Raw genomic sequence first — 12671 nt, 5'->3', positions numbered from 1 at the left:
TGCTAATCTCGGCTCTCTCTTCACCTGTTGTATTAGTCCATTTTCATCAAGCTGATAAAGACATACCTGAGACTGGGAAATTTATAAATAAAAAGTTTAATAGACTCAGAGTTCCATGTGGCTGGGGATGTCTCATAAACATGGTGGAAGGGGAAAGGTGCATCTTACATGGTGGTAGACAAGAGAGAATGAGAGCCAAGTGAAAGGGGAAACCCCTTATAAAACCATCAGATCTTGTGAGACTTGTTCACTACGATGAGAAAAGTATGGGGGGAACCACACCTACGATTCAATTATCTCCCACCAGGTCCCTCCCATAACACATGGGAATTATGGGAGCTACAATTCAAGATGAGATTTGGGTGGGGACACAGCCAAACCATATCACCAGGACCAGAAAGTCCTTTAGGCCACTGCCCTGCTACAGGTCCCAAAAGACCAGAGGAGAGAGAGGCTGGTATCTAAGAATGGACAGCATAAAACACACCATTTTCTACCACCAGTTTTTTACACAGTGACCCCTGTTAGAAAATTGCCCTTCAATCCAATACAAGCCTCTTGGGTTATCATCCAGATTGCCACTCTCCCATATGTTTACGATGGGAGAGTCTCCCCTTCCACTAAGATCTGGGAATACAGATGCTAGTACATTTCATGGTTGATTTTAGTCTTCAGTGATAGGAGCAGCTAGAGCAGCAGAATTGAAACTGCAGTTCTCTCGAGCCCAGATCCATCCAGTCACTAGCTCAACAAACATGTATTGAATATTTATTAGGTGTCAGTGCTGTTTTAGGGGTCTGTGATACACGAGTAAACTAAAAAGACTAAAAAACAAAAATGTATATTCCATAGAGTTTACATTTTAAATAAGGAAGGCATATAATATAGAACAATTATAAGAATCATATAGCAAATAATAAGAGACTAAGTGCTATGGATAAAAACAGAGCCAGGAGAGGATACTGAGAGTTTATGAATCTGGGTGGAAGGCAATCTAGAGTTTTACCGTGGTGCTCAGGGGAGGCAGATGCCTGAGTAGAATCCCAGGCAAAGGGGAACAACCAGAACAAAGATCCTGAAGCAGGAGCCTGGCATATTGGAGGAATGTCACAGAGGATGTCTCTGTGTCCAGAGGGAGAGCACTCTCTCCCTCCCTGGCCCTGCAGAGCAGGGGAGGGGAGCAGATTGAGCAAGGGGAAAGTGGCAAGTGATGAGCTTGGACATCTCACGGGGACAGAACACATAAAGCCCTGTGGGTCTCCATAGGCACTTTGGCCACTGAAAGGATTTGAACAGAGGAATGCCACTCTCTAACTCAAACTCTTGAAGATTAACCGCTGCATGGAGAAAAGACTGGAAAGACAAAGCTGCAAAGAGGGAGAGTAGTTGGACGGCTAATGCAAATATTCAGGCAAGAGACCATGGGGGTTCAATCCAGGTGGGTAGCAATGAAGTGGTGGGAAATAGTCATATTCTGGAAATATTTTGTAGAGCCCATAGAATTTCCTGACACACCGGATATGGGGTAAGGGATGAAGAAAACAGTCAAAGATGACTTTTAGGTTGTTGGCTTGAATGGCACAGTTGCCATCATCTGCCATCTATCATCCGAGATAGAGAAGACTACAGGTGAGAAGTATCAGGAAGGCCAATGAGGAATCTGGCTTTAGACATGTTAAGATATCTACCAGATGTCCAAGTGGAGATGTCAGACAGCAGTCAGATATGCGGCGCTGGGGTCCGTTCTCATAGGCTGTGGGATTTTCTCCCCACACTTTAAGTGATCTGTATGCAGTATAACTCCAACATCTTCAATGCCAGGCTCATCCTGTAACACATTTTCATTGTAGGTCTGACTCAGGGATTACAAAACTACTGCTGTCCACCTGTTTGTGTGAACAAGGTTTTATTGGCACATAGCCATCCCCATTTGTTTACGTGCTCTCTATGGCTGCTTTTGTGTTACAACAACAATACTGAATAATGGCAACATATGGTCCATAAATCCTAAACTATTCACTATCCGACCCCTTACAGAAAAAGTCTGTTGACACCTGGAATAGCTCATTGGTACTTAATGTCATTAACTCAGGAATATTTAGGGCTTCACGTCGTGTGAAGAAAAAATAACAATCTGAAGGTTACCAGAGGTGACCCTTTTGTTATGTGAGCTCTGCAATGGAAGAAGTTTATCATGATTATCTTCATTTTACAGATGAGAAAACTGAGACTCAAAGAAGCTGATTGACTTGTCCAGGGTCATCAGCCAGTGGAGCATAGGTCCAGGCCTTGAATCCAGGTCTTTGGACATCAAAACCCAAGCTACAGCCAATACATCAGTGGTTCCCAAGGCAACACACAGTTGATTTTGTGTGGATGTAGACATGGATTTTCAATAATTTTAATAATTCTGTTTGATGTGTTGGTACATTAGGCATACTATATATGATGAACACATTAGACCCATATTATTACTATTTAAGAGACAGTTAAAGTAGGTTATCCAAGCTGAAACAGTAAATTAAAACAAAAACATAATATAAAAAATAGGACAGGGCATAAGTCATGATGGTAATGTAATGGGCTGAATGGTGTCTCCCCAAAACTCACACATTGAAACCCTAACCTTCAGCACTTCAGCATATGACTATATTCAGAGAGAGGTTCTTTAAAGAGGTATGTATCAATCAGTTCTCACTCTGCTACTAAAAACATACCTGAGACTGGGTGATCTATAAAGGAAAGAGATTTAATGGACTCACAGTTCTACATGGCTGGGGAGGCCTCACAATCATGTCAGAAGGCAAATGAGGAGCAAAGTCACATCTTACATGGCGGCAGGCAAGGGAGCATGTGCAGTGGATCTCCCCTTTTAAAAACCATCAGACTTCATGAGATTTACTCATTATCATGAGAGCAGCATGAGAAAGACCTGCCCACATGATTCAATTACCTCCCACAGCCATGACACAAGGGAATTGTGGGAGCTAAATTCAACATGAGATTTGGGTGGGGACACAGCAAAACTATATCCAGGTGTTTATGTTAAAATGAAACTGATAGACAGAGGCCCTAATCCAGTCTGACTGGTGCTCTTACAGGAAGAGGAGAGTAGGACACAAGGAGAAAGACCAAGACCATGCACACAGAGGAAAGGCTATGTGAGGAAACAGTGAGAAGGTGGCTGTCTGCAAGTCAGGGAGAGAGCCCTCAGAAAAAACCAGCCCTGCTGACACTGTGATTCTGGACTTCCAACATCCAAAGCTGTGAGAAAACAAATTTCTGTTGTTGAAGCCCCCTGGTCTGTGCTATTTCGTTATGGCAGCCCTAGCAGATAAATATAAGTGATAGATTACCGACATGTAGGAAGTGCTTCCTTTATCTGAACTTTAGTCTTTCAGTTATTTAAGTTTGAGATTTGAAATTAACTGAAGCAATAGGTTATTTGTGTTGGATCCGCTCTTTTCTAATTCTGGTTCAATGAAGGCACTGTGGACTCATTCATTAAAATTTTTTCAGGGGCCTATTAGGTGAGGTTTAGGCTGGCAAGACATGGGGTGCTCTCAAGAGCTACTATAGACATGTCTAATTGCAGGCCAGGAATAGCCCAATGAAGAATGTGATAGCCAGGCTAAGTTTTGAAGGACAAGGATAAATTAGATGAGAAACGAAAGTGCTTTCCAGGCCTCACTGACATCATGGCCAAGTTATGCTCTAAGCCTGCAGACTCAGTGTGCAAAGTGTTCTGACCCATCATGGCTGAGGGAGACCCACCACCTGAAGGAGGCTGGAATTAGTCTTGATGCCCTGGATCTGGAAAATACCAAGGTGTATTTACCAAGCTGCTTTGCCCTGAGTTCTACTCCTCATGCCCAGTCTGTCCAACAGGCATAGGTTCCTCATGTGCTCTCCCCCAAGACTGGATTTCTGCTCCCTGCCTACCTTGGCCTCACCTGGGCTGCTGTGCTCCAACCCAGATGGACCATCTAGAATCTCAATGCCAGCATCTGCCTGACTCTAAGCACAGCCAGTGTCTGGACCCTCTGGTTACATAGTCATAGAAACAAGAGCCTCTCCATTTAACAAGCACTTACTCTGTGCCAGCCATGGTTCTAAATTTATTGTATGCTTATCTCATTCAATTCTTGGAACAACACTATCTGATACTGTCACCTACATAGGACAGTAAGGAATGCCGAATCTTAAGGAGGTTAGGAACTTACCAGAGACCACACTTGGTAAATGAGGTTTAAGATTCATGCTCAGACATTCCAGTGGCAATACCTGTGGACTTAATCATTGCACTGTTCTACAAATCTCCACCAAGACTCCACAAGCCCAGTGGAGACCAGTGTTAGCCTAGGTGTTAGGCCTTTGGGATGGTGATGTGGGTGGCAGGCCACTCTCCACATCTGTGTGGAGCAGTCCCAGAATGGATAAACACCCTGACTCTACTCATTCCTGCCTTCCTTTCCAACACGCCCACAATCTGGAACTCTCCGGATGCCTCACTGCCAAGCCTGAATGGGTACTGACCGAATTACCCATCCAAAGGGAACCAGCTGTGGAAAAAGAGGTGAACAAGGATTCAGATGGGGACTTCCGGGAAAGGAGTAATGCTCAGAATCCTGACTCAGTTCTCAGAGGGGGCTGATGACTCACATTATCAGCTTATACTTTCTAGTTTTTTTCTTTCTCTTTCTTTTTTTAGAGGCAAAGTCTTGCTATGTTGCCCAGGCTGGCCTTGAACTCCTGGCCTTCCAACAATTCTCCTGCCTCAGCCTCAGAGCAGCTGTGATTACAGGTACAAGACACTGTGCCTGGCTCTGTTTATGTTTTCTATCTTTGAAAGGCTTTTTATGTTTAAAGTCCCAGGTTCAGAAACGCTGGCTTTCAGATCAGGCAAGAAATCCTGAATATACAATGCCTTGTGCAGATCTTCTCCAGATGATTCATGCCACCAAGGAAGCTGCTTCCCCTCAGCTCCTAGGGCCTCAGAGGTAGGCTGGGAGTGGGGAGTGTGGACCCTGCTATAAAAGCAAGGAATGTAGACAAATGGGAAGCCTTGTGCCCAGCTGCAGACTCCATCTTGGTAGTCTCCACTCCCAGGAAAAAATACTTCACTCTGCACCCCACCTTGGGAATGAGACCATTCCCAAGCCATGGCCACCTCAGCCAGGAAACAATGGGTCCCACCGTGGCTGAAGTCAAGAGAATGGGGAGTCCCACACCAAGAGAAGATGTCATCAAGCTCTTAGGGAGGGCAGAGCTCCTGTGGTTGCTAAGGCATAATGCACAAGTCCCGTGGGTGGCATAATGTGGAATTCATCTCCCCCACAACACCGAGAGGGTCCAGGCAGAACAATCCAGACTCTGTCAGCAGGGTCCTCCAGAGAGTTCAGGCCACGCTGACGAGGATGAAAAAGGGGGGAGATCTGCCCCTCATGGCTGCTGCCTCTGCCACTCAGAGCTAACGCATACATATTCATGGGCTGGAGAGACGGCTCCCAGGAACGACTCATCCTCCACAGAGGCCACAGGGCAGAGGTACGGCAGTGCTGAGCCACACTTGGGCTGTGTGTTGTGGGGTGGAGCACTCCAGGTAATGAATTAGAGGACTCCAGAAAATACCCTTACATATACCGATGCCCGAGGTGAAACCCCTTGCTTTGCCTGCTGCAGACATACAACTCCTGGCCTGAACTTACTTTGACTCCAGAAGAACTTACTTTGCTCTCAGCTCGGTTTGAGAACCAAGCCCACGTTTTCTACTTCCTTCTCAGCATCAGCGAACCTGCACCCTATGTGTTCTTGGGTGGGCTCCATGGCGTTTGCTGGAGTTTCCACAAAGAGTTGTATGTACACACGAAAGTTCCAGGCATGCACTACCCCATCGCATCTCACCACACAGACTCTGTTTTCTGAGTCCTGACCATGGTGTTCCTTTAACTAGGCTCTTTTGGGGGCCTAGTTAAGGCCAGAGCCAGGAAGTTGACTCTGGTATGAGATCACATTTTGTGTAGGGAAACGTGGACCCGCAATTTGGGCATCTGTATGACATTTCTTCAGAAGAAAGCAAATGCTGGCCTTGAACCTATACATATGATTTTGAAGTTAGTGGATTTGTCCTAGACTCTCCAATATTTTGATATTTTAAATGTTTCCTTCCTGCTTCAGAACACCAAGCCTCAGTCCCCAGGCAGCATAACTGAAAAGACACACACTGCGCCAAATAAATCAAATCACCTCTCTGCAGCTGGCCTCCTAAGGTTTGTACTGAGCCACAGGCTAGTATTTAGCTGTAAGACAAATGTCTAGCAGAGCCTGAAGAGCCTTACCTGCCTCTCTGACATGATGTAGAGTTGCTCGTGGTCCTTGGAGAAGGCCATATCCCGGAGGACGGGGCCAGGATCCACCACCTGCACAGTCTCATATTGGAGGGCGTTGCCCCTGGGTCCATCCACCCGGATCTGTGGAGAAGAGGAGGAGAGCCAATGTAAGTTCAGATCCTGCACTGCCTGCAGCCAAACTTCAGCCAGAGACCCTGTCAGCGGCCGAGGGAGCGGGACGAGTTCTGTCTCTATGGTGCTCACAGGCTAAAGTCAAGGAGTGGAGTGACATAAGCTCACCAAGGGCCTCATGGTGCGAGTGGCAGAGAGGGAAGCAGGGGACCAAGCTGGGCTTCACCAAGGATCCAGTCTTGATCTCCCCGGTTCCTTGTGCCTCAGGCTCAAGTATTTTATGCCTTCCTTGCTGATCTTTGGAGAACAAGATGAGGCTCTTAGGCTTGGAGGAACAACAGGTAATTGAAGGTGACTCAGATCAGAGTATCCCCCTGCATCAGAAAGGCAATATTATTTGCTACATTTGTTAGCAGAAAAAAATATCAGTGTAAGGATGGGAACTGCTACCCCAATGTCATTACTGTACCTTGAAGGGGAACCAGGCAGGGAGCCAACCCCAGAGGTTTCACACTAAGGGTCTCTTTTTGGCCACTGGAACCTTCTAGAGGTTTTGTTCCTGTCCCCAGGGAAGGGGATGTGGGAGTCACAGGAAAATGACTCATGCTTCAGGCATGAGTCATCCACAACCTTCTGCAAAGACTCAGCTGAAAAGACCATCCCTGGCTATCCACAAGTCCTTCCTAGAAATGCTGGGACAGCGTGGAGACAATGGAAAGAAGATTCTGCCTACACACCCCATGAATGAGAACTAGCTCAGAAAAGACGTGAGCTTTCCAACCCTACATGATGCTTGTCTGGCCTCTGGATGTTGGCCAAGGTCTCTGGAACCATCCTGTGTCTGAGTGCAGAGATCCAACATGACCACTGCCCAGTCAGTGCTAATAACACCCCCCACCCCATGAACCAGGAACAGATGTTACTGAGAATGTGCTTAGGCAAGAGCTAGGGGATCACCACACTTCCCCACCACACACAGGACTGTAAGGTACACACAGTGTGTGTGTAGATATTTCGACAATAAAACTAAAGAAAAAAATTATATTCCAAATATTCCCATTAGGCACTCTTATTTTTAATTTTTAATGTGTAATTTTTAACCTCTCACAAGATCAAGGAGAATAAAAAGTTATTCCGAGGAACTAAATTACAGAAAGAACACCACGTGAATGACACTGGACCACACCAGGTCCTCCAGAAGGCTCCCACCTCTCATTTCTCTTGAGCCCACGAACTCTGATGCCAGGTTATTTTGTGGTTTGTGTGCTTGATTTTAGGTTTGTTCTGGATTCTAATTTTTAAAATTTCCTTTTAAGAGTTATTTTTAAGTTTTATGGATATTAGGTACTGGGAGATGGTTTTGCACATATGTAATCCTCTCAATCCTGTAGGTTAAATGTTCATTCATCATGGCTCAGGTGCCTCTCCAGCATCCAGTCCACCCTCTCCCACCTTTTGGGTGGGACTGAACCCACTCCCTGCTTCCCAGGTTGTCCTTGATGAGTATAAACAAACCAGCTTGATCTTACTCTCTCGCCATGGTGATTGAGAGAAAATAGGCTCAACCCAATCAATGTGAATAAGAGCAAAGCAAGGACTCACTCATGGCAGGGTAAAGAGACAGTATCTCTTCACCCTCAGAGAGGTAAAATGAACTTGAAGCTCCAAGATCTGTGGGCAGCAGTCTCATAACAAGAAAGGGAACTGGAACCAGGGCAGGTCAAGCACAGAGATGGGAAAAAATTGGTCTTTGGTGACACAGCTGAGCCACTGAATCAAAATAATCCCAAAGCCTGCCTGAAACTGGGACCTTCCAGTCACGCCAGGTATTTGATTTTTGTTAAAGTAATACAAAAGTTTTTTGCAACATCAAAAGTCCTGATGGATGCACTGATAATCGAGGAGAAAAATGATGCCCAGGTACATTAAACAACTGGGCTGAGCCATAAAATCTGGGGACAGAATTAGAATTCACTTTGACTCTGGAAGTCCATGCTTTCCCTACCCCCAGTTACATGAGAGTCCTTGCTCCTGAAGGGTTTCCTGTGTATCTCCCAGTGGCAGCCACCTAAAGGCAGGGGGCGGAGGTCAGGGTCTGTCTCTAGTCTCTACAGTTTCAGAGGCTTTCTCTAGTTCTGATTTTGATGCTCAAACACTTGAGCTTGACAAATATTTATTTTAAAAATGAAGAAATAAATAAATGCAGTTAAGATTCCTCTTTGCTGATTTCCCATTAAGCTCATGAAAACAACAGTTAAGGAGCCATGGTTAGTGTCGAGAATGGAAATGCCTCTGATTCCCAGAGCCCTCCTTCTTCTGTGCCCATCCCCAAGCTACCAGATGTCCACCCTGGCCACGTCCTTTCCTAATCTGGATGAAACAGGAGTTCATACAAAACCAATTGGGATTACCACCCAAGTCTGACCGCACGATGATGGCCTTGGCCCCTGGCCCAGACAAGCTTCATCCCCAGCTGGGAGGCGGCCCTGGAGCGGAAGCAGAGAGTGATACTGAACGCTCTGGCTGGTCTCCAGCCCACTCAGGCCACTGTCGGCCAGAGCAGGGTTCCCAGTGGGGGGATGCTGGCGGAACTAAGCCCCATCCAGGGCTCCTTGGTCTGATCCCCAAATGAAATTGCATTCAGTGCCTGAGCAGCCTCCTTTATCTTCTGACTCCAACTTCCCTGCTCCTTAGGATGAGAGGTGTGCTGGGTGCGGCTGGACATCAAAGGAAGCCAGGTGACCTGGGGCAGGGACAGAGGGGTGGATGAAGAAGCACCAACAGGACAAGTTTTCACAGGCCTGGCCTTCTGCAAGGAGGCTGGATGCAGCTAAGTCTCCACCCTCTGCACTCCGCCCGTGCAGAGGGAAATACGTAATCGGAAAGGCTCCTCTCCCTTCTCACCTCACCCTCTAACAACTTTTCAGAAAGCCAAAGAAAAGCATTATTTATTCATCTGCTGGAAAAATTCACACAAGACATGGATAAAAGAGTTATGGTGGAATTTGCTGAATGTTTGATGGACAATCCAAAATTTAGGTCGAATGGACCAGCTGCTGGCTCTTAGACTCTTACGCAGACAAACAGAACAAGGGCTGCTATTTATTGAGTGGACACTATGGGTCTGGTACAATGCTAGGCATTTTATATATTTTTATTTTCTCATTTAAATCTCAGAACTCAGTAATATAGTCTTCATTTACAGGTGTGGCACAAAAAAAGTTAAATAACTTGTTTAAGGTCACACATCTGGTGGATGGAACAGGCTGCAGCCATGCCAAGGTCTGATTGATTCTAGTGGCCATGCTTCTGTGAGTTCACACACTACACCAAAGTCTCACGCTGAACCCGCACTATTGTTTATGTAAACCTGCTTTCCTTCAAGACGGCAAAGGAGCTGATTTTAAACAAGCATCACCCCAGGGGTGCTGGAGGAGCCTTGTCTTTACCTACTGCAGTTCTTTTGGGAGGGAAATGTGCATATGAATGAAGAGGCTGTTGTAAATTTTCTAAATAATGATCCCTTGTATTTTTGTTTTATACCTTGCAAAGCATTCTTAAATAACACTGTCTCAGCTGATGGTTGTAAAATTTTTATGATGTTGACTGCCAGAATAATCATTCTCATCTTCCTGATGAAGCAGCTGAGATGGAGGCTGCTCTGTGCCTTGTCCCAAGTTCAATGATAAACCAATGGCAGATAAGACTAGAACCCAGGTCTCCTGATTCCTCGCTCAGCGCCTGTCTCTTAGCTATTTAGATTTTCTAGAAGTCTTTGACAAGGTTCCACATGAAAAGATATTTAAAAATAATGAGTCTCCATGGGACTTTGGGCAGTTTGGCCGTGGAGAGAGAGAATTGACTTAGAGACAGGAAAAGACAGGTTTCTGCACGGAGTAGTAACTAGTGTCCTGACTAGTCTCATGATATTTTTTTATAAATGGTCTGGAGGAGGGACAGGAAAACATGCAAATGATTCTAAACTCTTTGGGACAGCAAGAAGTCCAGTAACAAAGGTGAACTACAAAAGAAAAAAAAAATAGTTCACCTTCTGCAGGAGCTGAGAGTTGCCACATAGGCAAACAGCCCTGGGACCATGAGTCTCCCAGGGAATAGGTCATGCCTGCTGTACTCAGCGCAATCCCCGATACATGGTTGGTGCTCAGTAAGTAATTACTGAATAAATATAAAACAACCACAGTCTCTAATATCTGAGCTGCTAGATATAATCGAGGTAAGAGTCAGGATCGAGGAAGGGATCAGAGCCACCATTTTACTACTTCTAATACTCAGGCAGCCAAAAGGGCCAACAAAATGTTAGGCAGCATTTAATAGGATTTCATAGAAAAACAGATGAGCAGAAGACTTCATCCTGGCCAAGTTCACCTGAACCAACAAGATCGCATTCAGTCCACCCCTCCTAAGGCAGAAACACAATCCAGATGCCTACAACTCAAGAACAGCCTAGGAAAGACAGCCTAGGCCAGAAAACAACAGGTGAGATGAAAGGACACAGACCAGGGCCATGGTTCAGTCACCAAGGCAGAGTCCACCCAACGCCTGCAACATGACAGTTTGAACAAATTAGATTTCTTATTTTACACAGTACAGATGAAACTTGTGGATCACCTAAGCAGTGAGAAAGGATAAAAACAGAAGTTGATTTTTTTTTTTTTTGAGGTGGAAAATGTAAAGAAACCAATCATGGGTCACCAATGTACACAAATGTTAATCTCTGAGGATGACACCAAGGAGGAAGCCACACCCTGATCCTGTATGTCCCTTAATTGAGCGACACATCCCACACCCGCCATGCGCCTGCTGAACGCTCAGTGTTCTGGGGTCTCTCCTTCTGGAGAGGCAAGGTGGTAAGTGCCAGCCCTGCCTTCCAGGACGTCTGTCTCCAGGAGGGATCAGATTTCACAGAAATAATGCCAAGTGGCAAATGCTATGGTAAACGGGTGTTCAAAGGCCTCTATTTGTTCTTCTCAGGAGATCGGGTCAACTGGAGTTTAACCAGGAATGATCAGCCCGACTCCAAGCAAGGCTAGCGGGCAGGCAGCGTCATCACAGAGAGCTGCCAAGATGGCGCTGCGAATGATGGGAGCTTGACTAATACAACACAGAGCAGGTAACGTCAGGTTTACTCAAAGATACCTTAGGAGACAAAATCTCTTAGATCAGTAGCAAGACTGATCTGAAGTAGGAAAATCAGCAGGACTAATAGATTTCATAAAGACATAACATACTGGCAGGAGGGTTGGAGTAAAAATTGGAAAAAGAGTGTTCCAGGGGAAGAATTTGATCATTTTTCTGCAGCATCATCTTGAGAAGAGAGTGACCAGAGCAGATCAGAGAGCCACTGTGTCCTCTGTGGTAGGGAGGGGTGTCCCGCAGGCCTCGCCTCAGCCCCAGTAGAATGTTCCAGAACAGCACTGGACAACAGAAGATAGTACAAGCCACAAATGTGGGTCACATGTGTCATTCAAAAATTTCTAGTAGTGGCCAAACTTTTAAAAACAGGTAAAATAATTTTCATGTTTCATCTGACCCAATGTACTCCAATTATGATCATCTTAGCATGACCGTGTGTCTACAAGCATAAAAATTATGGCCGGCCGTGGTGGCTCACGCCTGTAATCCCAGCACTTTCAAAGGGTGAGACGGTTGGATCACGAGTTCAAGAGATCAAGATCAGCCTGGCCAACATGTGAAACCCCGTCTCTACTAAAATACAAACAATTAGCCGGGCATGGTGGTGCCTGCCTGTAGCCCTACCTACTCGGGAGGCCGAGGCAGGGGAGTCACTTGTACCGAGGAGGCAGAGGTTACAGTGAGCCAAGATCACACCACTGCACTCCAGCCTGGCGACAGAGTGAGACTCCGTCTCAGGAAAAGAAAATTATGATTGAGATATTTTACATGATTTTCCTCATACTAACCAAACCTTTGCCCCCGAGGTGCATGTTACACTTACAGCACAGCTCGGTCTGGAACAGCTATGTCTCAGGTGCTCACCATGTGGCCAGAGGCTACCATATGGGGCAGCACTATTGTAGATGCTTCTCTTCCCTGCGTTTTGATTCTGCACTCACCAAGTGATCTTGCCAATAATTTGGTTTGGTGCCAATCCTCCTGGAAGCACACTCCATTGAGATTTTGCAATCACCCCAGACCCCAGCAGGCCCTCCCTCCCCCTTTTCCTCTGTT

At 45.9% G+C, this 12671-nt stretch overlaps 1 protein-coding gene across 8 annotated transcripts in view; it reads right to left on the bottom strand.

Annotated features, from left to right (window-relative positions):
* The window catches only part of PLXNA4 (plexin A4), a 458580-nt gene that overhangs the window by 172583 nt on the left and 273326 nt on the right, over positions 1–12671 (bottom strand). For all 8 annotated transcript variants that reach the window (XM_078343727.1, XM_078343726.1, XM_078343725.1 and 5 more), the window contains one exon: positions 6339–6470. In XM_078343727.1, the coding sequence (XP_078199853.1) occupies positions 6339–6470 (132 nt within the window). The remainder of the gene's footprint in view (positions 1–6338; positions 6471–12671) is intronic.

The sequence above is a fragment of the Callithrix jacchus genome, chromosome 11 (assembly GCF_049354715.1).
Source record: "Callithrix jacchus isolate 240 chromosome 11, calJac240_pri, whole genome shotgun sequence".
NCBI classification, from domain to species: domain Eukaryota; kingdom Metazoa; phylum Chordata; class Mammalia; order Primates; family Cebidae; genus Callithrix; species Callithrix jacchus.
Note: the sequence above shows the minus strand (reverse complement) of the source record. Positions and strands in the feature narration are given on the sequence as shown.